Raw genomic sequence first — 27,223 nt, 5'->3', positions numbered from 1 at the left:
GGCTGTGATCAGTTTGCTGTGACCTTGGAAGCACTTTTCATTTAACAACACGAGTCATAAAGTCAAGTGTAGACCCATATAGCAGACTACTCCGATATCGGTCCGCCTTTCTCCCGCCAGATCCGCGTAAAGCACATATGTGTAGCGGATTTGGTCCGGTTCGGGTCGTAATTCTACAGTTATATACAGATCCGTTTTACCGAGCGGTGAATCCGCACGACATTGACGATCACACCTTCGATACACCACCTAGACGGGGTCAGATACTGTGTTGCCGACTCCTCAGTAAGGAAAGAAGCTATTGAACAATGTCGCCTGATATTTTTTGTAATGAGTTATACAGGCTAACATTTCTTAAGGAAAAGTCCACAAGTTAGCAAGCTAACTAAAGCTAACTAGCTTTGGTAACTTAACTGCCAATAGTTAGCCTCGTTTACTCGTTAGCAAGGCCAATAAACCGTCACGTTAGGCTTCACAATTTTATTTAGATGTAACTAATCATCAGCTAATATTACATATTTGTTATCTGTATTTCAATGCTTGTGATAAACTGATTTAAACTGCTGTGACAGGATTGTGCCATGCAGCTGAACTCTTAGACTCAACTCCTCCAGATTAGCTCTGTTTCCTTGGACTGACAGCACTGGTTCAGACAAGGTGGGTTGTCATTTTATTAAATATATTAAGATATAGTGACCAAACGTCCATATTTCCCGGGACATGTCCGTATTTCACATCCTGAAATAAAGTGAGGAAATTTTTTTAGTTAATTTTTTAAAGGTTTTTAAATGACCTTCATTGGACCATTAAAATTTAAATGTAGGCTACAGGCACTAGGGTACTGCGTATGGCGCTACTTGAACCGCGTCAGTGAGGGCAGCCCTGTAGAGAAGGGTATTACTGCAGGCTGGAAAACCTACAAATGGGAGTGGCATAACTCCAAATGGGAGTGACATAACTCCATATGAGCGGAGGGTTAGCCTCCGCCTAGTAGGGGTTTAAAGGAAATCCCTCACCTAGGATGACCGAGAAAGCGACAGGATCTGGGTCCTCGCTTCCGATGCTTTAGGTCTCATTTACTCACTCTTGCAAGTATGTTTGTGTCTGTCTCGCTGCAAAGGACTATCTGAGTGAATGCTAGAGATGTGACAAGGGGGGCTTCAGGTATAGGGAAAATCACGGTGGAGCCTGAAGTAGAAAAAAAATGTCAGCTGAACACCTCTCTAGTTATGGTGTTTGTCCCGCCCTTCTCAGATCTAGCGAAACAGGAGAGACGCCCCTACTCCCAGGCAGGTCAATCAGGCAATGGTGATGGGAAAAATGCAATAGATTATTTGTTTGTATTACTATTACTATTATTACCATTCATTTACTATTTCTCCCTGTGCAGTTTCAACTTCCCCTCTCTTATTATATCAGTCAATCACACAGTCAATACTCAATTCAAAATATTTATAACAATAACAACAAAAAAAAATCTTTTAAAAAATGTAAAGAAAACACTGCATATGGTAACACAGCATACACATACAGGTCGTCCGTTGCTCCTCCCCTTTGAGTGACCGGGAATTTCAGTCCGTAAAATCAAAGAATTAACATAAACAACAGCGATCTCTCTACTCCGGGTCTAACACCAGAGTGTACAACACAACATTACAATATTACACTCACTTATCAACAGAAAAGAACTGAGTCTTTGGTTTGGGTGACAGGTGAAGCTCAATTACCAGTCTGTAATGATGGGGCAGACACTGAAGGATGTCAGTATGGCAGGGTACCTCACTCCGACAGGAACATAAGGAGAATCACGTAGAGGCAAGTCTGTGCGAACTCTCATTTGCTGAATGAAGACGGCGCCGCTGTAACTCCTTCCCCTCTCCCACGTCACCGACAACGGAAGGGCATTCAGCACTCGTTCTCCTTCTCGGCACGGGAAAGTTTACTGTAGGATATGTGAGCCACTAGCCCGCCTTCTAGTGCTTCTCGTAACGGACTCAACTCCGTTTAAAAGAGAAAAAATATATATATTAAAAAAAAACCACTGTTACGCAGAGTTAATGAGCTTCTCCTGCGCGTTGTGAATGAAAAGAAACCGTATGAGCCCTCTCGGTCGTACGGTTAGACTCCGTCTTCATAAAATAAATCAGTTCAAACTTTGGCGGTTTTCAGCCCCACCAGACAAGTTTTCGCTTCCCCACTCGCTTTTCTCCACACACCTCTTTTTTCTCTCCACTCCGCTTCCCGCATCTCCTAGCGACCGCTCCACGAGCCCCAACCCGTGCCCACCAGGCTCAAAACAAAAGGATCACTCGCGTTTCAAAATAAGTGTTCACATGCACTTTGCATCCCCTACATCCAAATGGGAGTGGCATAACTCCAAATGGGAAGGACAACTCTCTAGAAGGCAGGGCGGAACTCGGAGAACTCCCTTATTGGTGGTTGAGAAGTTTGGTGGGTTTTCCGGGACATAGGAGTGTGTAAACATGCTGTATTAAGGAAACCACAGTTATCCTGATGATACAATAAAACTATTGTTCACTTTTATATTGAGTTAATTCAACACATAGCCCTGCTTTACAGATCGCGATGTCCATTTTACTTACTAAAACTTGTCTAATAGTTTGTGGGTTATATCCCGGTTTAATCCGCATCGTAATCAGTACTCTGTTTAGATTTCACATTAACTGTTTACATGTTTACAGTTTTCGACTTAACTTTAAATTAATTCATCATCAAATCCGTAAGGACCGCCGGTGGTGGGGGCCGTCTTCGGGAGGAAGGCAGAATAAATTTAAACTTTAAATTCATTTTAATCAATTAATTAATTAATTAATTAATTCAGCTCGTGATCAATGGGTATTTGTATGCATCAGAAACCAATATGATTTATATGATTTATGGACTTTAGTCAACAAACGCATTGTCATCAACTTTTTGTATACCAAGAACATTTTATTGAGAAATGGTTCTTTATGCCACCCTACCTCTTTCTTCATTGTGCAGACTAGAGGAGACTGTTGTTCTATGCAAAGAGGGACCTAATCTGCAAGGCTGTGTAGGCATTCCCTCTCTGTAATGTTCTCTCCCATCTATTTTCATAAATGAACATTTGGTTTGCATTTAATTTGAATGCAAGGTCCCATTAAGTTTTTGGTTTTACACAAGAACGAACAATTACTATGCGCATGTAGGCATTCTGCATTTGCTGTGCATAACACTATTACTTACATTTAAAATCAAACATTTCATAGCATCAATACAATAGTTACACCATTTAAATGTATTTATATTTAATAGTATTGTATGGTTCGGTAAAGCAAAAACATAGGACTAAATGCTATCCTGATTTAAAGTAACCAACTATAGCACAAAAAAAATACAGTAACAAAAGCAAAAAAGCAAAAAACAAAAAATATTATGTATCACTAATTTTATTATCTTTGACAAACAAAGACAACTTCAACAACAGACCCATTTCTCTACTTGTTTTAGCAATGACCTCCTGCAAAAAAGCAATCCTGGCAACAGAAGTCCAGCCAGTCCACAGTGGAATAAAATCCCTGCACTTCTTCTTGTTTGCCTCTTCCCCTGTAACCTGGTGGGCACTCCTTGCAGAGGGACTTGCAATTCAGGCATTCAGAGATGCTGTAGTTTACTCTGTATTCCTTGCAAAATTCTCTGGAGAATTTTTTCCAGTTGACAATGCCTGTAGTAAAGTAGATGATAGCAGTAAAGTAGAGGTAGATGTTCGATGCGAGTTAATATCACATTGTTTTGATTACGTTATTATAAAATCTACATGCATTGCACTTACTATCTAGCCAGGAAAAGTGGGCCTTGTAAGACTCAATGTGCCGCGTAGCAGTAATGAAATCAGAAGGTTTAAAAACCTTAGTCGCACAAAGTGGACAGTGATAGAGAGAACATTTACTGCATTGCCCATCCAACACAAGACTTTCAGTTGTTTTTGTAATACTCGCGTAATACTCGTAGATAAGAAAACAAACATGCACACATCGACATTAACCTAAACCGCTCATACGTTTAACATGTAAACAAACAATGCTAACATCACCATTTCATCTTAGCAAACACTGCAACGTGGCTTGTACAATATTATTAAATAAATGCAACAATTAACTGTATGTGACAAAAACAAAGATATACACAGCAATGAAAAATACATTAAACTTTGAAGTAGTACCGTAAAAACCTCTAAATCTGAATATGACCAATAACAGATTTAAGGGAAGGCACACCCATTTGGAGTTAAGGTCAACCTGTTTGGAGTTTAGTCCCTATTTGGAGCTGATCCAGCCTGCAGGAATACGTACTTGGCCCTGTATGGGGGATGGGACAAAAATGTGACTCAACTTATGTCTCACTGTAAAAAGAAAAGAATTGGAGGCAGAACAATTATGGATAATTCCTTCTAACGTAATAATGCAAGTTACCATAGTAACCATGGTAGCATTATCTCTTTTGGGTACCCACTTCTCTGGCAACAGCTTTAGTGAACCTCGAATTGCGTGCGCGAAAACCAAGTCTGCAGCACTAAAGTCTAAAGACTCTTGTGGAATCTCACTAATGGCAAATAAAAGCAGCGGAACTCCGTCATCCCAGTTTTTATCAGACTCTTAAGCAATAGGCATGCAACATTGATTTCAATAATTTCTCTAAGGTGCCTTTCAGGATGCTAAGCACTAGAAATTTGGTGTCTTATCTTAAGTTGGAATATCACTTTCTTAAATAGTCGGAACATAAAGTTTTAACCCTGATCAGATTGTACTACTTGTGGAAGCCAAAAGATAGACAAAAACTTAATAAGGGCTTTAACAATGGTGTTAGCTTTCAAAGAGCGAAAAGGCACAATGTGTGTTGCTGCACACATTGTTGTCAATAGGTACCTGTTACCAGATTTTGTTTGTGGCAATGGGCCTACACAATCCAAAATCACATGTTCAAAAGGCTCACTCATGACAGGAATAGGTCAAGAGGTGCTGGAGGAATAACATGATTTGGCCTTCCAACGAGCTGACAGTTATAGCATGTTGATGTGTCGTTCGTTCACTTCGTGTGTTCGTTTGATGTGTACAGAGGAAATCAGAGTCGCTCGAGCAGTTCAAACAAGTTTTTATTTGGAGAACTAACAACACAATGCAGTGTGCTCCTTTAAGAGAGAATGAGATCTGACTATTTACAGTTAAAACAAATACTTATACCTTGGTCACTCCACCCAAACCATGTGCCCCTCACTGCTGTGTAAAATCTTGTTTTGCACCAATCATGGATTTATTTTGCACACTCTACAGAATTTAGTTGGCCAATCTTCCAAGATCCCCATATCATATCTTTGTTGCCAATTATTTTCCATGACCCTTTCTTGACCCTGCATGAAATCCTTACTTCAAAGGGCATATCTCTTTTAGAAGAAACCCTCCTGTGATTTTGCTACCATTTGGTCCCAATTAATTTTATTCCACAAGCATGATCTACAGAATTTGGCTACATCAGATTAAATCCGGGCCAAAAAAAATGACGCAAGATACGGTTGTTTTATTTACCCCCAGATGATCAGCAAAACCGTGAGCAAGTCTTAACACCTGCCTGTGAAACCTCTGAGGGACAACTAGCTGGCAGACTGATCCACATTCCAATTCACTCAATACTTTTGGTGCCCTTTTATGCATCAATAACTCCCCATCCCAAAAATAGCCAAATGATTTCTTGTTCAAATCATCCTTATTTACTACAGAGGCTCTGCAACGAGCCAGAGAGGAATCACTTTGCTGCTCAATGACAATTTGCTCCCTTTCAACTAGCCGTGACGGACAACAAAGGCTCCACCTTAGCAGAATGGACAGTAGACTGCAGCGGAGGATCTTTTCCTGACCCCAGAAAACCTGCCTAAAAATCACAAGAGGAGTCATTTTTTACATCCGACCTCTGCTGACCATCCCCAGCCCCAAATGTATGACCACCAGTGCCATCGGTTTGGGAAAGAAAGCTATCGGAAAGACATGTCTTTACATGTAGACCAGGGGTTCTTAACCTTTTTCACTGTGCGACCCCCTTTTAGGCTCCAGTAAATTTTGCGACCATCCAACCAGTTTACGTTCGAAAAACTCCACAGCTTTTGATTGCAAACTCGAGTGCTTCGTCTGCAAATGGTGTAGCAACTTGGAGGGCCTGAGACTTTCCTTGGCTAGCACTTCGCCACAAACAAGACACCAGGGTTGCCAACTCTCACGCATTGAGCGTGAGACACACGCATTTGACTGTCTTCACACGCCACACTTCCGATTTCTCACGCCGAAAAAAAAAACTAGTTTATTTACCTCTGATCCATATCTATGATTCAATGAGTTACTAGTTCGCTCTGGCACCAATCACCTGCGATCGATCGATCGCGACATAATATTTAATTTGTGTCCATTTTACACCCGCCCGATAACAATTTACACTCAGCACCCCCTCCAGGTTCAAATCTCACTCCAAGCGATCTTGAAAAGTTGGCAACCCTGAACACACTGCAGTCGTGCATCCTCTCCTTCGCTTGTCTGCGTAAATCCATATTCCAAGTACTTTTCGAACCTGATTCGTCGCACATTTAACTCAGAAAACACCTTATTTTGTGCCCCCAGGTTAAGAACTCCTGATGTAGACTATAGCCTTCAGGGTTCACAAACAGCAGTATGAATTTCAGCCCTCAGTGTTCCATAGCTGGCCAGGAGAACAGATTCACAACTCACCAGTGTCAGGAAAGAGTTCTAAAAACTATTAAGGAAGACAAACAGTTTATACCATTTATAGAGTTACGAGACAGAACAAGCTGAAACACGGTGGTAACGGCGTTTCGAACAAAGTATCCAACGTTGCTGGACACAAAAGCTTTTCTACTACCTTATCAGAGAGTGTGGCAGAGGGCTCAAAAAATAGCTGAACATTGTAGCCCTGAAATAAACAAAACTGTTTGATGCAGATTATTTGCATACAATAAGGTTTCGGGTGAGAACATTGACCAGTAGAATGCATTACCAAATGAAACAGCAGCATGGTGTCAGTGAAGGAACATAATGGCAGATTCAGGATACGTATTGAGACCATGCAATAAAGCTTCCAACAACAGATGACATTTTGCCAGATGTATCAAAAGCAAAGGTCTTCACAGTGACCTGAAACATGGGTTTTTGGCATGTGAAACCTGCAGAGTGCAGAGAAAGAAATATCTTCAAAATCAAAATATTACTAACAACCGGCTAAGGACATGGACTCATGAACAAGGTGAATTTGTGCAAGGTCAGCCTTTGGAGCCAAACATCTTATGGGAAAAGGGTAGAGTGAACGCGGTGGTATCCTGAAAAAGAATCATTGTCATCTGCGAAAAAAAGCTACAGAGACAAACACAGACTACCAAACTCGGACTGAGACACAAAGCAACACAGTGCCATTATGGAGTGCTGTGAGCCCACATTTTACCACCACTAGATCTGAACGTGCTGTCCGACAACCTAAGCACTTGAGGGACTATGTGTGTACTTAAGCACTGGGATGCAGGTAGCACTGATTAAACAGATAGGGGACATGTGACTTATAGTTTTGAAAAGCACATTTATTCGGTGTTTAATAAATTCTGTGTCAATAAATGTTCATTGTGAGCAAGGTAATGCTCAAATGTCCAGTTTGTAGTTGTAGAGTCAAGTTCCAGCTGAGAGACAGACACCAATAGTAGAATGAACACAATGTTCAAAATAAGAGTCACAAACAGTAAGGAATAATCAGAATGTTAAAATTAAAAGTCACAATGACAAATCACAAATTGTCTTACACTATGATGTTTGGACAGCACTAAATTTTTTCTGTCAGCTAGTGGGAGTCTCTAGCCGATTCCAGTGTGTTTAATATTTCTGCCATATAACAGACAACCTAAATGTTTTCAGTGTAATAGCAGGTTTGGAATTTGATGTGCGCCTGCAATCACACTGTCCTTCAGAGTCTGGTCAAATATTGTATTTGTCATCCATTGTATTCATTTTGTACATAGACAAATGCAAAACAACTAGGCAAAGCTAAGTTGGGAGCTAGTTTCTAGCTGTTATTTGCTAGTTGTTACTTAGTAATGTGTTAGTGGATTGATACAGTTTGGTGTGATAAAACATCACAATATCCACACAGAACACCTCAGCCAATCAGATTGTTTGTATATATTTATTACAATTATTACAAGTATTTCACAGGGGTCCTCATTACAATTGCTATATGCCGCTTATGTGTTTTTAATGATGCATTTAAATAGAGCCTAACTACAAATTGATACTATTTCCATACCCTTTGCCACGAGACATCCCACCAAGGGACATTTACTGGAGCCATTCACAATGCAAATTCAAATGTCCTCAATTCCAAAATGATCGCTTTAGTGAGGATTCAAAGCAGAATCAGAAGCATGTGTAAGGAAAACTGTAGGTTTTAATATATACCAAGCCCAAAACATATGTTCAGGAGCGTGGTCAGGCAAGATTAGGTCAACAAGGCCATACAGACACAACAAGGATAATCCAAGAATCAGCACAGATGTGCAGAGAAACAGGGTGATCAAGAGCAGATGAGGATTGGCTAATGCAAGGTCAGAAGACAGATAAAAAACCATCCACAGCAATCAAGCATCAGGTGAAACAGGCTCAACAGCACGGCTAGGCAGCAGACTTCACATTAAGGTGTTTGTAGTGTAAATCCAGTGGTGAGGGGGGATGGGGAGGGGTGGGTGTGGCGGTTGGTGATATCTTTCCTTTAAAATTGCATCTCTTTGAAAAGCTGTTCACTGTTGGTGAATCTTTTGGAAAGCACTGGAAATTTACATTTTAAATTCTCAATCCCCAAACCATACAGTCATCAGCCTACAAAGGTAAGCCAGTTCTTTATTCATACTGCTAGCTTCATATTAATGGAAATTAATTAACCGAATAATGAACATCACAAATTGTTATAGTTTTTTTTATTGTGAAATAAGGATGCAGTTGTTCATAAGTCAGTCATTTGCAACATTTGCACAAGTTTTCCTATGAGGTTCTTCAAGTTTGAAGGTGGCTCTTAATACATTATAATTAATTAACATGCACATTTGCTCATACCACCTGACACCCAGATTACATACTGCCAGATTACATACTACCAGATTTCTCAGATGCTCCTCTTTTTTTTTTTGTTTTTCTTGTTGATATAAATTATGACTGTTTATACCTTAAATAAAGTCTTTGAAATCTTACTGGAATTGACACTACAGTAATATCCCAAAAAATCAATGCCATATTGTAAGCAAATAAAATGGTGTGAGAAGCCAGTGTCTCATAGACAGTGATGTCAGTAACGCGTTACTTAGTAACGCGTTACTCTAATCTTACCACTTTTTTCGGTAACGAGTAATATAACGCGCTACTATTTCCAGTCCAGTAATCAGATTAAAGTTACTTATCCAAATAACTGTGCGTTACTATTTTTATTTTCCCTAGTAAAAATATATATTTTTGCTTTCTTCTTGGCTCAGTTCTACTTTTGCGTCTGACCGTAGCGCTCGACTCCGCACGCTGCGCACGACCCTGTGAGAGCGCGAGCGCGTTTTACAAGTCATTTTTTGCAGTGTCCTCCCGTAACGATGTGTGGTAGTATAAAGAAACACCCCTCAGGGGGGAAGGAACATTTACCTGAAGAATTTTAATGTTGCACTGTGTTCCACGTTTGAAAAGTGCTGGAATTTTGACTAACGTCGCCTACTTTAAAATGCTTGAAATTGTAATGGTATTTCATTTCACAAGCTGTCTGACTGAACAGGGGTGGGTTTCCCGAAACGTTCGTAACGCTAAGTACTTCTTAACCTCGTACGTTTCATACGAGGTTACGAAATACTTGGCGCTACGAACGTTTCGGGAAACCCACCCCAGTTCGCTTGTATTACTTTTACAAATAAATTTACAAATAATACCGCGCAGCTACACAAACGTAATGTCAGGAGATACTGTAGCGACTACTCACGGCGAGTCTCGCCCTTTTAAGTGACACTGGGGGGGGGGCACTGCGCGCGCCAGGGTTGCGTTATCAATAAAGTTTCCCTCCTCGGGATTTTTGGATTAAGCAGTTTCTGCCTCGGTTACCGAACCTGCTTCAATACATTGTTAATGTTAAAAATGCACTTCAAATAAAGTGAGTATTGGAAACATTTATTTTGCTGCTGAATGTAACTACTAAAGTAACTTGTAATCTAATGTAGTTACTTTTAAAATCAAGTAATATGTAACGTAACTAAGTTACTTTTAAAAGGAGTAATCAGTAATCGGATTACTTTCTCAAGGTAACTTAGCCATCACTGCTCATAGAAAACGTACTCACAAGAGTTGAGTTTAGCATAATTTTATTGTATGCAAAGAAGATTTAGATGAGAAGACGTGACAGAATGAGGCACATGCAGAGTCGGAGTGGCTAATCGGGAGATTCGGGAGGATTCCCGATGGGCCGGCACATATCAGTCTCTAGTTTGAGCCGATTAGGAGGGAAAAATTATTTTGGGCCGGATTTGGGCATGAAACTCCCGGGCTGAAAAAGGGGTCCACTCCGGCCCTGGGCACATAGAAAAGCAAAGGCTTGACAGACAGGTGGTGGCTGAGCCAGACATGACATGTCTAGATAAAATGTCTCATGCATACCCTCAATGTTCAACAAATGGAAACAAATTACTGCAGAGTGTCACCAGTTAGTTCTGCCCACTGTATTCAATATGTTTTATGAACACTATAAGGATATTGGTGTAATGTGATGATGATTGAGACAAGATAGACCAATAGGCAGGTTTTTCATTACAGACAGACAAACACAGTCCAAAAGTCCCGACTAGGGCAGGGGTAAACGAAAACATTTTAAATGGTGCAGGCAGGAATTCAAAAGTCATAGAAGCAATACAGCGATCACAAATATTTCACAAACACTAGGAGTCAGAAGCCAGAAGAAGGGAGGGTCAAAAATGATTTTAAAAAGTCTGAGTAAGGTTTGCAACTAGCAAGAGATTTATACAACATATTTTAGGGAGAGATGTATTGACAATATTGAAGTTTGACAGGAATCAGGTGTGGAAGACGAGTGTCCACCGGAGGAGGTGGGTCAGGTGCCAACAGTATATGGCTGGGGGCAGATACACGTTTCATCAAAAATGCATGGATGGCAACCTATCCATCACACAAGATTTTGCCCAGAAGCTAATGCTGCGGTGAAACTTACCTAATCAGTGATTGGAGTTGATCAGAATGTCTAGGTTTTTGTTTGTATTCAATCTTTTTGAGAACTGACCAAAGGTTCTCAGTGCATTTCCTGGCCATGGACCCAAAATATCAATCTTTTGTTCACCACGCCACTTGGTTATCACTTTTGCCTTATGACACGGTGCTAATGCTGATGTGCATTAATGCACTCACCTCTCACTAACTTGCTCCAAGTTTGGTTCGGCCTCATCTGTGGATTGGCAGAACTGGGAGGTTTTTTGCCCATACTCCCCTCACCCAGGCTTGGCACAGGATCTATTCAAGTGCTATGAGCTTAATATAAGCAAAGACAGGTGCAAAATATAATTTTATCAAGCAGGTTGGGTCAATCCATGTGAGCCTCACCAGATGTTCAGGATCTTTGGACTTTGATCTGGTATCTTCATTTGAATAACCTTAAAAAATGATTTTTACATATTACATGTTCCTGTGTGTTTGCACTGTATACATTTTCCTTGTTTGTTTATAGTATCTATTCTCAATTTCTACATATGCTCCTAAACAATCGAAGATTCATAGATTAGGGATTCCTCTTTTACTGCCGCTTCCACTGATTTCAGGGCATTGCCCTACAAAAAACCTCAACCTTCTGGATATTAACTGTCTGATAAAAACTATTACGCACCAACTTACAAACGACACTGCTGTTACGATCGATGCGGCGAGAAGGACGAGGCATGAGTCCACTCCTGCATACACTGACATACGTTTATTTTGAAAACAAATATTGCAGAAAGCGCACGTATAACACTCACACATCAACGTATATGACTTTTGACATTAATGACTCTAACAAAGACGAGCACGGGACACTGCACGAACGCACATTAAATAGACGAACCACATAAGCTCCAAGTGTTGACGAGACGAGCCAGAGGTGAGACTGATGAACTCTCAGACAGAACAGCACCCATGGAGATCCACAGACGCAGAAGACTAGACGTAGACAACGTAAACACGCCCAAAAGGGAGGGGTCAGGGGCTGTAACGTGACAACTGCAAATATTACTGCTGCTCCAAAATCTGCCCCAGTCACACCAACCTTTTGTGTTGCTGGTATTCCTATTGGACCTCCTGCCTAAATACATAAACTTTTTTGGCAAATGATTTTGGAATGCTATTTTTCTTTGTATCGCTGATATTTAATTTCTCCTTTCTGATATTTCCAAGTCTCCTGCTCTTCTCTATAAACTAAACATAAAATAAATATGATTATCGGTGGATTGCATCTGAACACCACATGACAGTGATCATTAGGCCAGTGAGCAGTGAGAGGATGTCAGTTTTGGCATCATCAGACAGGAATGTTGATGGTAATCAGTGAAAATACAAGAAAAATTAAACCATTGCTCAGAACCAGGAAACCATATACAGTGTAAGTAAGTATAAGTATATTCAGACCCCTTTAAATTTTTAACCCTTTCATTACAGCCATTCAAATAATCAAAAAAGTTAATTTTATTTCTCATTAATGTACACTCAGCACCCCATCTTGACAGAAAAAAACAAATGTAGAAAGTTTAGCAATTTTATTAAAAAAGAAAACCTGAAAAATCACATGGTCATAAATATTCAGTATATTCTTCACTAACAAGAATCAAAGATTAAACTATGATGTCTGAACATGAACAGTTTGTGAGCCCTTGTACATGTTAATTGTAGATGTGGCCCCACCTTTTATCTCTGTCCAGAAAAGAATGCTGTCTGTGCCCTCCACCAAAGAGAATACCATCTCCAGCCCTCTCTGCCCAATTGCTGGCAAGAACAGAGCTAGCAATGCCAAAGTCATGGATATATTGTTCCAGGAAAATGGAGAAGAAAGCTCAACAAAAGACCAGAAAACTAATGGGGTCTCTGAGAGGAAGTGGATCTGCCCTGACCTCCCCAGTAAGTGTACCTGGAGTCTGGGGGTCCCACCCACTGACTCCCCACACTGGCATCCTCCCAGGTGAGTGGTTCCTAGCTTTCAACATGTTTGTTTCTCTATTAAGATTATGGATTAGTACTGTGTAATTTTTCCACCAACCAGGATTATTCAATTTTTTATATTTTTCTGAAGTATTTTTCCAAGAACTCTCCATCCCAAGTTTCCTAATCACTGTTAGAGCTCTTCAGATGTTCCTGAGCAACAACAACTTTCTTCTGTATGTATTGAATGTATGTATGTATTGATATTGGAAACTCAAGGTCTCAGTCACATGCAGTGACTTGTGAGGTTCCCCAGGGGTCAGTCCTTGGACCCATCCTTTTTAATCTATACATGCTTCTCCTGGGCTGAGTTATTGATCAACATGGTGTATCATTTCACTGCTATGCTGACGATGTACAAATCTACATGAGAATCGACACAATTGCCCATACTTCAACATCCATAGCTGCACTTATTGCCTGCCTGGAGGATATAAACATGTGGATGAAGAACAACTTTCTTTGTGCTGAACAGCACAAAAACTGAAGCGATGCTGATCGGCACTCCACTCTGTCTGGTCATACTACTCCTCTATCCACAACAATCACCAATCTCGGAATAAAGTTTGACCCTCATCTAACTTTTGAAGCACACGTCAAGCATCTCTGCAAGACCTCCTTCTATCACCTCAGAAACATCGCCAAACTTCGTCCTACCCTCTATGTCTCTGATGCTAAAAAACTGGTTCAAGCTTTCATTTCATCTAGACTGGACTACTGCAACATACTATTGATTGGATTACCCCACAAGAGCATCCAGAGACTGCAGTACATTCAGAACAGTGCTGCTCGGGTTCTGATGAAGGTACGCAAGTATGAACACATTACACCAGTTCTTCAATCACTTCATTGGCTCCCAATCTCTGCCAGAATTGAATATAAGATCTCGCTCCTCACCTATCAGTGTATCTATGGAAACGCTCCTCCATACCTGAAAGACCTTCTCACACCACAAATCTTCTCACGATCTCTTCGTTCTAAAAATTTGAACCGCCTCCTCCCTCCACAAACGAAACTCAGCACCATGGGCGATCGGGCTTTTTCTTCTGCCGCCCCTCATTTGTGGAATGCCCTCCCTGATCATCTGCGGACACCACAGACTGTTGAAAGTTTTAAAAAAGGACTTAAACCATTTCTTTTTTGTAGATGTTATCATTCTTAAAGAAACTGCTGGTTTTATGCATTCCTATATTGGTGATTTTAATCTGTAGCACTTTGAGATTTGTTTCAAATGTAAATTGTCTTCCTGGCATACTCATTTTAATTTAAATCAGATACTCCTCATACCATCTCTATCTCTCTCTAGAACCATAACGGCCCTCTTCTAGTTCAGCAGTGTTCAAGTTGTTCAGTGTTCAATAGCTAGTGTGTTAGCAAAACAACGGACAGTATTGGATGACAATGCATTGTCCACACAAACATTTATGTTGTCTGTTAGTGCAATCTGTATAGGGTTCACAAAGAGTGCCCCAGTTTGTATCATTCCAGTAACACTGAAGATGAGTAACTTTTCTCCACCATTGAAGGCAGAGTATTCTGAAGATCCTGCCCAACATCCTGGGACAGATCGGACACACCCCACTAGTCCGCATCAACAAGATCACCAAGATCTTCGGCCTCAAGTGTGAGCTGCGTGAGTATGAAATCCATACTGCCATTGACTGGAGCAACATAACCTACATAACCTGCTTAAACTAATGTAAAAAACAAATATGTAAACCTTCAATTCAAACAGAGTGTGTGTGTGTGTGTGTGTGTATTCAGTGGTGAAGTGTGAGTTCTTTAATGCTGGTGGCAGTGTGAAAGACAGAGTCAGTCTGCGGATGCTGGAGGATGCAGAACGAGCAGGTGTCCTCAAACCTGGAGACACAATCATAGAGCCCACGTCTGGAAACACTGGTAATCATCACTGTGTGTGTGCGTGTGTGTGTGTGTGTGTTGGGATGTAATGGTTCAACTTTAACTCTATCTTAGGCATTGGTCTTGCTCTCGCTGCTGCTGTGAAGGGTTACCGCTGCATCATTGTCATGTCTGAGAAGATGAGCATGGAGAAGGTAGAAAGTTAGAATCAGTTATTACTATTGAATGTCCATGTAATGACATAGTGGTATGGAAATGGAATAAGCATCAAGCATATCTTGTGTGTAGGAGGACGTGTTGAGAGCTCTGGGTGCTGAGATTTTCCGGACTCCCACCAGCGCTCGTTTTGATTCACCTGAGTCCCATGTGGGCGTGGCCTGGCGCCTGAAGAATGAAATTCCCAACTCGCACATCCTGGACCAGTACCGTAATCCCAGCAACCCACTGGCTCACTACGACACCACTGCAGAGGAGATACTGGAACAGTGTGATGGTTAGTTTTCACCTTATGGATTTATTCAAGTTCTCCACTAACCTTAAGTGGTAGGAGTTCTCTTGTGTTCTACACGTGTAAGGCCACTGTATCTTTGCAGGGAAAGTGGACATGCTGGTAGCAGGAGCTGGTACAGGGGGCACCATCTCTGGCATTGCCCGCAAGATGAAGGAGAAATGCCCCAATGTTCAGGTGAAGACCATGTCTGGATTTGATTCCTTCCAGCCTTGTTCCCTTGCTGTCCAAAGAGATATTAGTTATTCATCACTGACTGCTGTGTTCTAATAAATTACATTCAAAGCTGAGTAGTGTGAAGATTACAATGTGGTGTCGGCACTGTCTGCCAGATCATCGGCGTGGACCCTGAAGGCTCAACTTTGGCCGAACCTGAGGATCTCAACCACACAGAGAAGACACAGTTCGAGGTGGAGGGCATTGGCAGTGACTTCAACCCCACTGTTTTGGACAAATCGGTTAGTGGCCATGTATACACAAACCCGTATATATTCCACAATACATTCTGCACTGTAATTCTGAACACTGTCCGTAAAGAGGAGCATGAATTATTGATGCTTTCAGAGCATCATCAGTTGGGTCATTCATTGATGAGCTACAGGATGAATCTCTATTACATGGACTTCCCCATTTCAATCCCCGGTGATGCCAGAGCCATCCCTGGCTGGGAGTCCGAGAGAGCGTGATTGGCTGCCCCCCCACCCTATCCCCCAGCACGGTTTCAACCAGACGTGCTCTTGCTCTCCTCCAAGCTCTTTGAGCCATTCAGGAACGTTGTGCTGGTGACAGTTTAAAAAGATGAGGTGGCTTAGTTAGCTAGTGGGTGGAATTTGAGATGACTAGCAATATGAGAAACCTGGCACGAACAAGGAATAATACGTCATTGTAACGCGCTAGGCATTAGGGAGCAATAAGTGGACACAAACACTGATTGGAGCAAGGTTTATTAAAGGGCATTCCGAAATCAAGGTCGTACAGGCAAGCATTGGTCAAATCTTCAAGGGAATCCGAAACATGAACATAGCCAACATGAAAAGACATATTCAGAAACACAAGCACAAAGAAACAAAGACAATGATCAGCAACACAAACAAGCAAATAAAGGGTATATACAGTCCCTGACATGAGTTCTGTCGCTTATCCATGTTGTGGAAACAAAAGCTTATAACATGACTCATATGACTCATATGAAAGCTGAAACCCTCCCAAATAAGATTTCATTAACGAAAATAAATTTGCTTTACTGCAGAAATATTGATCATTTAATGAACACAGAAAGGTCAGATTTTGACAAGACAAAAGTTTTGTCGCCCACAGAAAGTAAGCTGAAAATCAAACAAATAATTCACTTCATATACAAATATATGCTTCATACCACTGGTGAATGACGTTGTGGTGCTATTAGAACCATATTTAATATTTTGTGTGACTTCCACGAGCTTGAAGGACCGCATCCATGCAGTTCGACAATGATTAATACAATAGCAAAGAATGCAGTCTTACATGCCTCCCAGAGTTCATCAAAATTCTTTGGTTTTGTCTTCCAAGCTCTTTCACCCTACCCCAAACATGCTCAATGTTCATGTCTGGTGACTGGGCTGGCCAGTCCTGGAGCACCTTGATCTTCTTCGCCTTGAGGAACATTGATGTACAAATGGATGTATGAGATGGAGCACCATCCTGCTGCAAAATTTGACCCCTTTTATGATTGGGAATGTAAGATGTAGCTAATACTTGATATTTTAGGCTATTGATATTGCCTTCCACCTTGCAAATGTTTCGCACACCCCCATACTGAATGTAACCCCAGACCATGATCTTTCTACCACCAAACTTGACTGTTTTCTGGGTGAATCTTGGATCCATACGGGCTCCAGTAGGTCTCCTGCAGTATTTGCAGCGGCTGTGGTGTAATTCAACTGAAGATTCATCTGAGAAATCCACCTTCTGTCACTTTTCCAGCATCCATCCGTTTAGCAGGCTGTGGGCCTTGGCAAATGCCACATGGTTTTTTTACCTGCCTTTTGTTTAGTGCTGGCTTCTGAGCACTGATTCGACCATGGAGGCCATTTCGAGCCAGAATCCTACAAACTGTTCTAGTTGACACAGGGACTTCAGGTGACCAGGCCTGGTGGAGCTCTGCTGCACTGGAAGAGGGACTGGCTTTGCATTTTCTAACCAACGAACGTTCCTCCCGAGCTGTTGTCTTGTGAGGTATGCCGAACCTGGGCTTGTCAAAAACATCTCCAGTCTCTTCAAATCTCTGGGAGGCATGTAAGACTGCATTCAATAAATTGTATGAATCATTGTCGAACCACATGGATGCGGTCCTTCAAGCTCGTAGAAGTCACACAAAATATTAAATATGGCTCTAATAGCACCACAACATCATTCACCAGTGTTATGAAGCATATATTTGTATATGAAGTTAATTATTTGTTTGATTTTCAGCTTACTTTCTGTGGGTGACAAAACTTTTGTCTTGCCAAAATCTAACCTTTCTGTGTTCATTAAATGATCAATATTTCTGCAGTAAAGCAAATTTATTTTCGTAAATTAAATCTCATTTGGGAGGGTTTCAGCTTTCATACAAGTCATTTCTAAAAAAGTCAGGTTATAAGCTTTTGTTTGCACAACATGGATAAGCGACAGAACTTATGTCAGAGACTGTATAGAAACACTAAACAAAGGTACACATGAAACCAGTTACGAGGGGGCCCGGTTACAACATGAAGAGGGACTGTGTAAGACAGAACCACATGGCAAAATAAACACAATATACATGGATGATAGCTGGGGGGCTAACTGACAGTCATTTTTCCTATGATTCTTCTTTACATTATAAAATGGTGATTATAATGACACCTACTGGCCTGGTGTTGCAGAGATTCTGTACTAAATCTATTTTAAACATGGCTGCCTCCATGTGCATGATAAAATCTATGGATTATAAACTGGTTAATTTCAGAACTACAACTTAAATTGCATCTTCATGTCAGTTGCAGTAGAGTACATTTAAATGCATTTAAAATAAAATGTATTTTCACAAATGCAGTTTGCTGCTCTTTTTGGTGGTACAGTGACTTATTGCTCCTTTAAAGTCTTTTTCCATTTCATAAAATAGTGGTAGTTTGTTGAATCTCTAGGAGATGCCAGTGCTGGTTCAGAATTGCAATCTATTAGACAACCCGACCAATCACACTTTGGTGTGTACCACTTATTTGGGATGTGTAATAGTGTTTATCTTGAAACATCTGTGTTACTAGGGTTAACAAAAGTTCTGTCATGTTCTGTCATATATCTGTCAAAAAATGTTGTCATATATTTTACATGCTGACACATGTGCCACTAAGGGAGTTAAGGTGTACCTAATAGTGATACATTTTGTAACGAGGACTCAAGTGCTAGTTGTTTGAGAGAAAGGTGAACAAAAAATCCCCGCTAGTAGAATGCAGTTAACGAAAAACGTTCTGGCAATAGTAAAACCAGAGGAAAATCTAACTCAGGAACACCAGGGGAAGAGCTGGCTAGGACTGAGAGGAAAAAAAACAAAAGGAAATTCCCTGAACAAAATATTAAACAGGTAAGTGAAGGATTGAACACTTGAGAAAGGCTGAAGGATGGTGCAGGGGGAACGTGGAGAACCTTAGAAAAGGAACTCCAGAAGAAAAAATGAGAATTAGGGGGAGAAATGTCCCACTAAACGAGATACCAATACGGGCTGGACTGTGACACAAGAACACTCATGCTGAGAAGCCAGCCTATATAAAGCCAAAATGGCAGGTGCGGATCATCAGGTTGATAAGGCTGGATTAGAAGATTGGCTCCCTCTAGTGGTGACTGGTGGTGTAGTCCAGGAGACAACACACATTTTCAAATTTTCTAATAAAGTTTGTGGTGATTTGAGTCTGAGACCCCTATCGCTACCCATATTGTAAGCCATCCCACAGCTGTTTGTGTGTGTGTGTGTGTGTTTTCTTATAAGGTGGTGGACCGTTGGTACAAGGTCAGTGATGACGAGACCTTTGCTATGGGCCGCATGCTGATCAGAGAGGAAGGGCTGCTGTGTGGTATGGCAAACCGTGGAATCATTTTAATAAACAAAATAGCCATTAATAAACTTTAGCGTTATATCTGTTTCTAAAATAAACCTTAATGACATGCTTTGTAGGAAATCAGTAAAGAAATAATCATATAGTAGTACCTTCTGCCGTGTGTACATAAGCAGGTTTAATTAAACATGAAAACTCATATGAGTTTTCATATGAGCCTCGTTATCTGTGTTTGCAACGGTGAGTGATAGTAAACCTATGAAAAAAAATGATGAAAGAATGAGAAAGCAGACAAACATGGATTATAATATAATATATGATACAGTAAAATAAGAGCTTCAGGTAACAAAACAAACATGAATTATAATATAATATACGATACAGGAAAATAAGAGCTTCAGGTAACATTTTGAGAGAGAAAATGTATCAAAATGTATCCGCATGTGAGCGTAAGTAGGTTTGTGTCAAGAATACTTTCAGGTTAAAACCAAGTCAGTAGAAACATTTCAGTAAAAGGTGTGTGTGTGTGATTTCTCACATCAGTCTCCATTTCTCACTTCAGTCTAAACTTCTTGTCTGGTAGGTGGCAGCTCGGGCACAGCTATGGCGGCAGCGGTGAAGGTGGCCAAAGAGTTAAAGGAGGGTCAGCGCTGTGTGGTCATCCTCCCGGACTCCATCCGCAACTACATGTGAGGAGCGTTTGGCCAGGAGTCTCTGGGAAATGCCAGGGGGAGGGGCTTAGTTAAGGGAGGAGGGTGTTGCAAATTCCAAAACTGTGTGGGTTTCCCAAAGTTTAAAGTAGCTTGTAAACATTGATGCCTTAGTTATGTTTGAGTCAGTGTGCCCAGATCACATTTCTTTGGTTCTGATCTTGTAAGTGTAACATCCATTATCTGTACTGCTTAATCTCACTAGTCAGGTAGGCAGTTTGTCACATGGCCCAACACACACTCACACCCTACAGTCAATTTAGAGTGACCAATCAACCTAACATACATGTGTTTGGACTTTGGGAGGAAACTAGAGAGTACGTGGACAAAACCCATGCAGGTGCAGGAAGAACATGTAAATTCCACACAGAACAGACCGAGAATCGAACACAGTCCACCTTGCTGTGAGGTGACAGCACTAACCACCACACCACCACGCCACCCTAAATGTAACATTTCTTCTTCTTTTGCAGGTCCAAGTTCTTGAGTGACAAGTGGATGTTCCAAAAAGGTTTTCTCACAGAAGAAGACTTCATGGTTAGAAAGCCCTGGTGAGGACTCTTCATACGAAGTGGTCACTGTATATACAGACAGGCTATATGTAATTCAGGAGTTACACAGTTTCAAATTTAATTTGCTGGAAAATGTCACTGTGCAGTTATGTTTTGCAGTTTAGTTTAATCACAGTTTAAAAAAGCACTTTGAACAAGTTTGGGTTTCATCTCTCTCTCTCTCTCTCTCTCTCTCTCTCTCTCTCTCTCTCTCTCTCTCTCTCTCTCTCTCTCTCTCTCTCTCTCTCTCTCTCTCTCTCTCTCTCTCTCTCTCTCTCTCTCTCTCAGGTGGTGGAATCTTAGGTTACAGAGTTTGAACCTCTCTGATCCTCTCACCGTGTTGCCTACAGTCACCTGTCAAAAAACAATTAAAGTCCTGAAGGAGAAGGGCTTCGACCAGGCCCCAGTGGTTGATGAGGCCGGGTGGGACTCTGTCTCTCTCCCTCTTTCACACATCAGCATAAAGGGCTATGAACCTTCCCTGTTATGATGTCTAATGTATTAAGAATTTGTAGGCACAACCAGACACATTTCATGATAGCTTCATAATTGCTCACACAACTGATCCATTAACATATATAGTGTATTTTTTCATCTTTTTCTTTAAGGTTGATTCTTGGTATGGTAACACTGGGGAACATGCTAGCCTCAGTGCTTGCTGGAAAGGTCATGCCCTCTGACCCTGTGAGCAAAGTGCTCTACAAGCAGTTCAAGCAGGTAAGCAGCATGTCCTTCCGTTCGGCAACGATGTTCTGCTGGCCGAAGGACAATGCTACACTTATACTTGATACCCTGTAAAAAATGAAGAAGTTTCATACAGTGGCTGACAACTTGATTCCTTCAGATTCATTTGACTGACAACCTGGGGAAGCTCTCCCGGATCCTGGAGACGGATCACTTTGCCCTGGTGGTGCACGAGCAGATTCAGTGTGAGCACTCACTCTCATACAAAGCTTCCTACATTTCCTTATCTCTCATTGCCCCCACACTTCAAGAACATGGGTAACTTAAGGTTGTCATTTTCACAGATGAACACATTAGTTCAAGGGTCAACGTCCTGCTACTCAGAACCAGATGTTTGTTTGGCTTGGACATGCTGTCTAGATACAATTAGAGTTGTGTTTGTTGTATATGCTACAATGTTCTTACATAAAGACGTCATGAGGATACCATCTTGCTCATTTAAACAAATGCTCCTTATTCAAGTAAACACAGTAACAGTAAAAGTGTCGGTTCCAGACATTCATACAAGCTCTCTCCACCGGCTCTCAAATATCACTGCTTGTCAGTTTGGTTCTGCATGTAAACAGCTACAGTGTTTGCATATGTTTAAAACCTTAATGATGAGAATTGTCTGGCCCGTTGGTTTACTGATAACTTTGTTCAAAAATATTAATACAACTAATAATTGAAGTGTTTCTTTACATACCTTCTGAATGCAAAGACTCTTTACCTGTGAATGTGTTTGTGGCATAATCACTCTCGTGCTTCCAGATTTGACACCCGGGTCCATCAGCCTGAAGCAGATGGTGTTTGGAGTTGTGACACCGATTGATCTACTCAACTTTATCACCACCTGTGAGAAACAAGAGAGATTGGAGTCTAAATGCACAGATGAGCTGTAATTGGCTGTAATGCTAATTTCTATTAGCATTTCCCATCCATTAACCAATTATATCGTCTGACCACGAATGGCTCAACTCTAATATCTAGGGGGTCATGAGTCAAAACTTTTACTATGAACTGAGTGTGTAAGTCTACAGACATTCCGTAGTTTTTTCAATGTTGCAAACGTTTTCCATGATCAGGGATAATTTTCCCCTAGAAGGAAAAAAAGAAATAAAATCCCCCTGCTGTTAAACTGCCTTCCCCCTTTCTTTCACGCTTTAATGAATTTTGTTATATATCACAATCAGAGCAAAATATCAACCAGTTGGTTTTTCTTTGACATTTCTCTGATATTTTACACTCCTCTGTGGCTGAGCCAAACATATTGGTTCACAAACTTGGCATGCAAGGATTTTATCTGCGGTAATTGAAAGTAAGCTCTAAGAGACAAAGCAGTGTACATTTCACCCTTTTGTTTATGTGGGATGATTACTCTTGCTAGTATCAACAGTCTTAGAAATGAACTTTACAAATTAATTTCTTTATTGATTACGAATTAGGTATGATCAGTAACGTAACATAGATGATGGAGATGATGATGTAATTGAAATGTTTTTAGATGTATTTCTGTAGTCATTTGCTTGTAGCCATCTGATTGCACTTAACCCAGTCTTCCAGCATCTATATTTGCACCAACAAAACCACAATGACCTTTGAGTTGCCCACATCAGAGATCAGATCTGATTGGCAATACTAACTCTGTGGGCTGCGCCTCCTCACCATGAATGACAACAAGCCTCAACCAGTCAGAAGTGGCTTGAGGTGGAACCAGAGCTCAGTTTCCTGCTACATCCAGCCGCTCCCTCCACAATTATGTCCTGTAAGAGCATCCGAGCCCTCGCCTCCCCCCTACACACTGCTGTGTGCTCCCTCAGCTGGAAAAAGGGCTCCGCTGGGGTTTTTCAGTTGAGCCTCTGACGTGGATGAGGTGAAAGCCCCTGGATTACCCTAATATCAGCCTAATGCTGCCACACGCCGCCCCGAGGGGAAGCCGCCGGATCAGGAATCAGCATGTAGCAAGCCGGAGTCTTTGGTTGCAAAAAGCAACAGCAAAAAAAATCATTAGGCGTGGACGGCAGGCGTGGGCGTGGCTGTCTGGCCCATGTTCAGCCCAGACAGTCACGCCAATGACCACCATGCCTGCAGCCAGCATGTGTTTTTTTTAAAGGCATGTTAAGGTGATCCTGCTCTAATGGTTTGTTTTGCTGTTGCTTTTTGGTTCATGCATACATGAACAGTGATGGCTAAGTTACCTTGAGAAAGTAATCCGATTACTGATTACTCCTTTTAAAAGTAACTTAGTTACGTTACATATTACTTGATTTTAAAAGTAACTACGTTAGATTACAAGTTACTTTAGTAGTTACATTCAGCAGCAAAATAAAATTTTCCAATACTCACTGTATTGGAAGTGCATTTTTAACAGTAACAATGTATTGAAGCAGGTTCGGTAACCGAGGCAGAAACTGCTTAATCCAAAAATCCCGAGGAGGGAAACTTTATTGATAACGCAACCCTGGTGCGAGCAGGCTCCGCCCCCCCAGTGTCACTTAAAGGGCCAGACTCGCCGTGAGGAGTAGGAGTCGCTACAGTATCTCCTGACATTACGTTTGTGTAGCTGCGCGGTATTATTTGTAAATTTATTTGTAAACGTAATACAAGCGAACTGGGGTGGGTTTCCCGAAACGTTCGTAGCGCCAAGTACGAAACGTACGAGGTTAATAAGTACTTAGACAGCTTGTGAAACGAAATACCATTACAATTTCAAGCATTTTAAAGTAGGCGACGTTAGTCAAAATTCCAGCACTTTTCAAACGTGGAACACAAAGCAACATTAAAATTGGTCAGGTAAATGTTCCTTCCCCTGTTTTTGAGGGGTTTTTCTTTACACTACCACATATCGTTACGGGAGGACCCTGCACAGAATGACTTGTAAAACGTGCCCGCGCTCTTACAGGGTCGCGCGCAGCGTGCGGAGTCGAGCGCTACGGTCAGACGCAAAAGTAGAACTGAGCCAAGAAGAAAGCAAAAATATATATTTTACTAGGGAAAATATAAATAGTAACGCACAGTTATTTGGATAAGTAACTTTAATCTGATTACTGGACAGGAAATAGTAGCGCGTTATATTACTCGTTACCGAAAAAAGTGGTAAGATTACTGACATCACTGTACATGAACCATATCAATGGGGGTGCAAGTCAGTAAGGGATGGGAATTTGTCATCTTTGTCCTAATCCTCTGTCTAATCTAAGTCATGCTGTCAGGCATTATGTAATCTGTGCAGTGTACATACGGGCAGGCATAGATGGTAAGAGAAAACACCCATCTGCTGTTGGTTTGTGACCAGTGTTCATGTTAATGTTAAGCATGTCTATAGTCTAGAGCAGGCGTACTCAACTAAAACTGTCCGCGGTCCAATTTTGGCAGATACCTGTGACCTGAGGTCCGGTGCGGCGGGGGTGGCGAACGTAAGTTGTTGAGCGGGAAGGGGGGGGGGGGGGTGCGCGAACGTGGAGGCGTTTATACTTTCGCGAGCGTCACTGCAGTGTTCTCCGAAACGATAGGCGTTTTGTCCAAAACGATATGTGGTAGAAACACCCCTCAAAACAGGGGAATGAACATTTACCTGACCAATTTTAATGTTGCTATATGTTTCAGGTTTGAAAAGTGCTGGAATTTAGGTTAAAGTACTTTAAAATGCTTGAAATTGTAACTACTTGGTTTCACAACAAATATCTGTCTGACTGAATAGTTCTCTTGTATTAGGTTAACAAATACGAGCCTCTTGTAATTCCAGGACGAAACATGAGAGAACGTGAAGACGTGAAGATTGGGCGTTTTTAAAATAAACCACCATTAAATAATGTGATAAAAAGCGAATTATTTCGAGTATATGTATAAATATTTAACTTAATTAAATGTTTAACATGCTGGGAAATATTGAAATGGACCTTGAAAGTGACGTACAAGTGCTTGAATTCCACCTTATAAAGGTGTATGAACCCAGAAAACGTGACTTTGTTCATTGCGCTGAAGCGCGGCGCGAAGTTACAAAATTAGAGAGGTGCACGACCTCGCGAACCGACAGCACACGCGGAGCCACAGCGATTACGTCATTTTCGCCGCGCGGACCCTCGCGCCGCTCGCGAAGCGTCAACCAGGCAGGCTTGTTGTTGAGCGGGGGTGGGGGGTGGCGAACGTAAGTTGTTGAGCGGGGGTGGCAAACGTAACACTCGTGACGGAGTGTTTTTTCAATAGCCCTGAAATAAATGCTCCGGTTTTGTTTTGGTCCGTATCCAGTTAATCAGGAATGAGATTGGGTCCGGACAGGACTGCGTTCGGGTCCGGATCCGGACCGCGGTCCGCCAGTTGAGTACCCCTGGTCTAGAGTGTTTCTTTGCCACTGCCTCACATTTAACAGGTTAAACACTTAAGAAATTTGGTGCATGGATTACTATACAAATTGATAACCAATTCTGATATAATAATAATAATAAACTTTATTTGTATAGCACCTTTCATACATACATGTAACTCAAAGTGCTTTACAGAATAAAGTTTAAAAAGAAACATTAAAAGGAGGCAAAGATAAAAAGACAAAGGAAAATATTAAGAAATTAAGGATAAAAAAAGGAAACAACACAATAAAATAGTGTAAATGTAACGTTGGACGCAGTGCTTAATTTGTAACTCAAACGATGCCGGAACGCAAACAGCGGACAACATAAAATGTTACCGGATCGAGGCAGACAGTTACTGGAATGCACGCTTCAGGCACGACGAAGCAAGTGCGTTGCACAAACACACATTTATTGAACGCATAAACAAGCAGCGCAAGTAGCAAACTACAAAACACGCAACACAGAACTGACACTGGCTTACGACAAAGACGAGCACAAGACATTGCGCGAGCGCACATTAAATAAGCGAACTACACATTCCCCAGTGATGACGAGACGAGCCACAGGTGAGACCGACGAACACGCACACAACCACACCCACGGAAAGACATACATGGTTGTAACCCGACGTAGACAATGTAAACACACTCCCAAAGGGAGGGGTCCGGAGCTGTTCCGTGACAGAGCCCTCCTCCAGGGATCCGCTACTCCCGGAGCATCCAGTTTATCTGGAAGACCCTGAACCCACATCGACGGGCAGATCCGGAGCCACCGGAACCACCGGCCTCCGCGAGTCTTTCTCCCTGAAGGCGGGCCTGCCGCGGACTTCTCTAGGACACCCTCCCTAGGAAGACCGGGGAAAACACGTTAGACACAAGAGGGAAAAGGAGATTAGGAAAAAACACGGGGACAGACACACATACAGGCACCGGAATAAACGACAATAATCGCCCCGCTTGTAAGAGCATGACCAATGAAGCGAGCCCTCCCAGGGCCGCAGGCGTCCCCCGGTCCTCGGGGTAGACCCTCGCACTCGCTGTTTTGCCGGGCGCGACCGGAGGGCTTGCCTGCCGGCTTGTACTGGGCGCTTCTCGGGGCGCCTCTGGAGGGAACCTGAGCCTCCCTGGCGAGTCTCTCCCAGGACCGGTCCTCTGTCACGTCTCCTGGGGTTGAGCCAAGGTGTCCTCTGAGATCTC

At 41.8% G+C, this 27,223-nt stretch overlaps 1 protein-coding gene and 1 long non-coding RNA gene across 5 annotated transcripts; one reads left to right on the top strand and one right to left on the bottom strand.

The window, feature by feature from the left end:
• Nucleotides 1-40: 40 nt before the first annotated feature.
• Nucleotides 41-22,810, top strand: LOC143484328 (cystathionine beta-synthase-like). 4 transcript variants are annotated; one of them, XM_076983009.1, is made up of 16 exons: nucleotides 43-285; nucleotides 573-657; nucleotides 12,998-13,254; nucleotides 14,801-14,907; nucleotides 15,039-15,173; nucleotides 15,249-15,328; nucleotides 15,423-15,627; nucleotides 15,728-15,819; nucleotides 15,975-16,100; nucleotides 19,628-19,712; nucleotides 20,278-20,383; nucleotides 20,878-20,955; nucleotides 21,244-21,378; nucleotides 21,564-21,672; nucleotides 21,800-21,884; nucleotides 22,450-22,810. In XM_076983009.1, exons 3-16 carry the CDS (start codon nucleotides 13,004-13,006, stop codon nucleotides 22,578-22,580), a joined length of 1,725 nt encoding a protein of 574 aa, XP_076839124.1. In that variant the 5' UTR covers nucleotides 43-285; nucleotides 573-657; nucleotides 12,998-13,003; the 3' UTR covers nucleotides 22,581-22,810. The 4 variants fall into 4 exon arrangements, 3 of the variants coding, with proteins under 3 accessions (XP_076839124.1, XP_076839125.1, XP_076839126.1); XR_013122606.1 differs by lacking the exon at nucleotides 21,244-21,378 and having other exon boundaries at nucleotides 41-285; nucleotides 20,878-20,941; nucleotides 22,450-22,501; XM_076983010.1 differs by lacking the exons at nucleotides 43-285; nucleotides 573-657 and adding an exon at nucleotides 8,784-8,905.
• On the bottom strand, nucleotides 20,056-23,476 carry LOC143484330 (uncharacterized). The gene is made up of 3 exons (XR_013122607.1): nucleotides 23,344-23,476; nucleotides 22,409-22,531; nucleotides 20,056-20,408 (listed from the first exon to the last, which is right to left on the bottom strand). It is a non-coding gene; the product is annotated as an uncharacterized LOC143484330 (long non-coding RNA).
• Between the last annotated feature and the right edge of the window lie 3,747 nt (nucleotides 23,477-27,223).

Source organism: Brachyhypopomus gauderio, chromosome 20, assembly GCF_052324685.1.
Source record: "Brachyhypopomus gauderio isolate BG-103 chromosome 20, BGAUD_0.2, whole genome shotgun sequence".
Taxonomy (NCBI): domain Eukaryota; kingdom Metazoa; phylum Chordata; class Actinopteri; order Gymnotiformes; family Hypopomidae; genus Brachyhypopomus; species Brachyhypopomus gauderio.
The sequence above is the reverse complement of the archived record's forward strand: the minus strand, read 5'-3'. Positions and strand labels throughout refer to the sequence as shown.

Bases quoted from the DNA above. Each gene is read 5' to 3' on its own strand.
- LOC143484328 (XM_076983009.1), top strand. From the start codon at position 13,004: ATGCTGTCTGTGCCCTCCACCAAAGAGAATACCATCTCCAGCCCTCTC. The intron at 14,908-15,038 runs GTGAGTATGAAA...GTGTGTATTCAG, and splicing joins CGGCCTCAAGTGTGAGCTGC to TGGTGAAGTGTGAGTTCTTT. The intron at 15,820-15,974 runs GTGAAGACCATG...ACTGTCTGCCAG, and splicing joins AGAAATGCCCCAATGTTCAG to ATCATCGGCGTGGACCCTGA.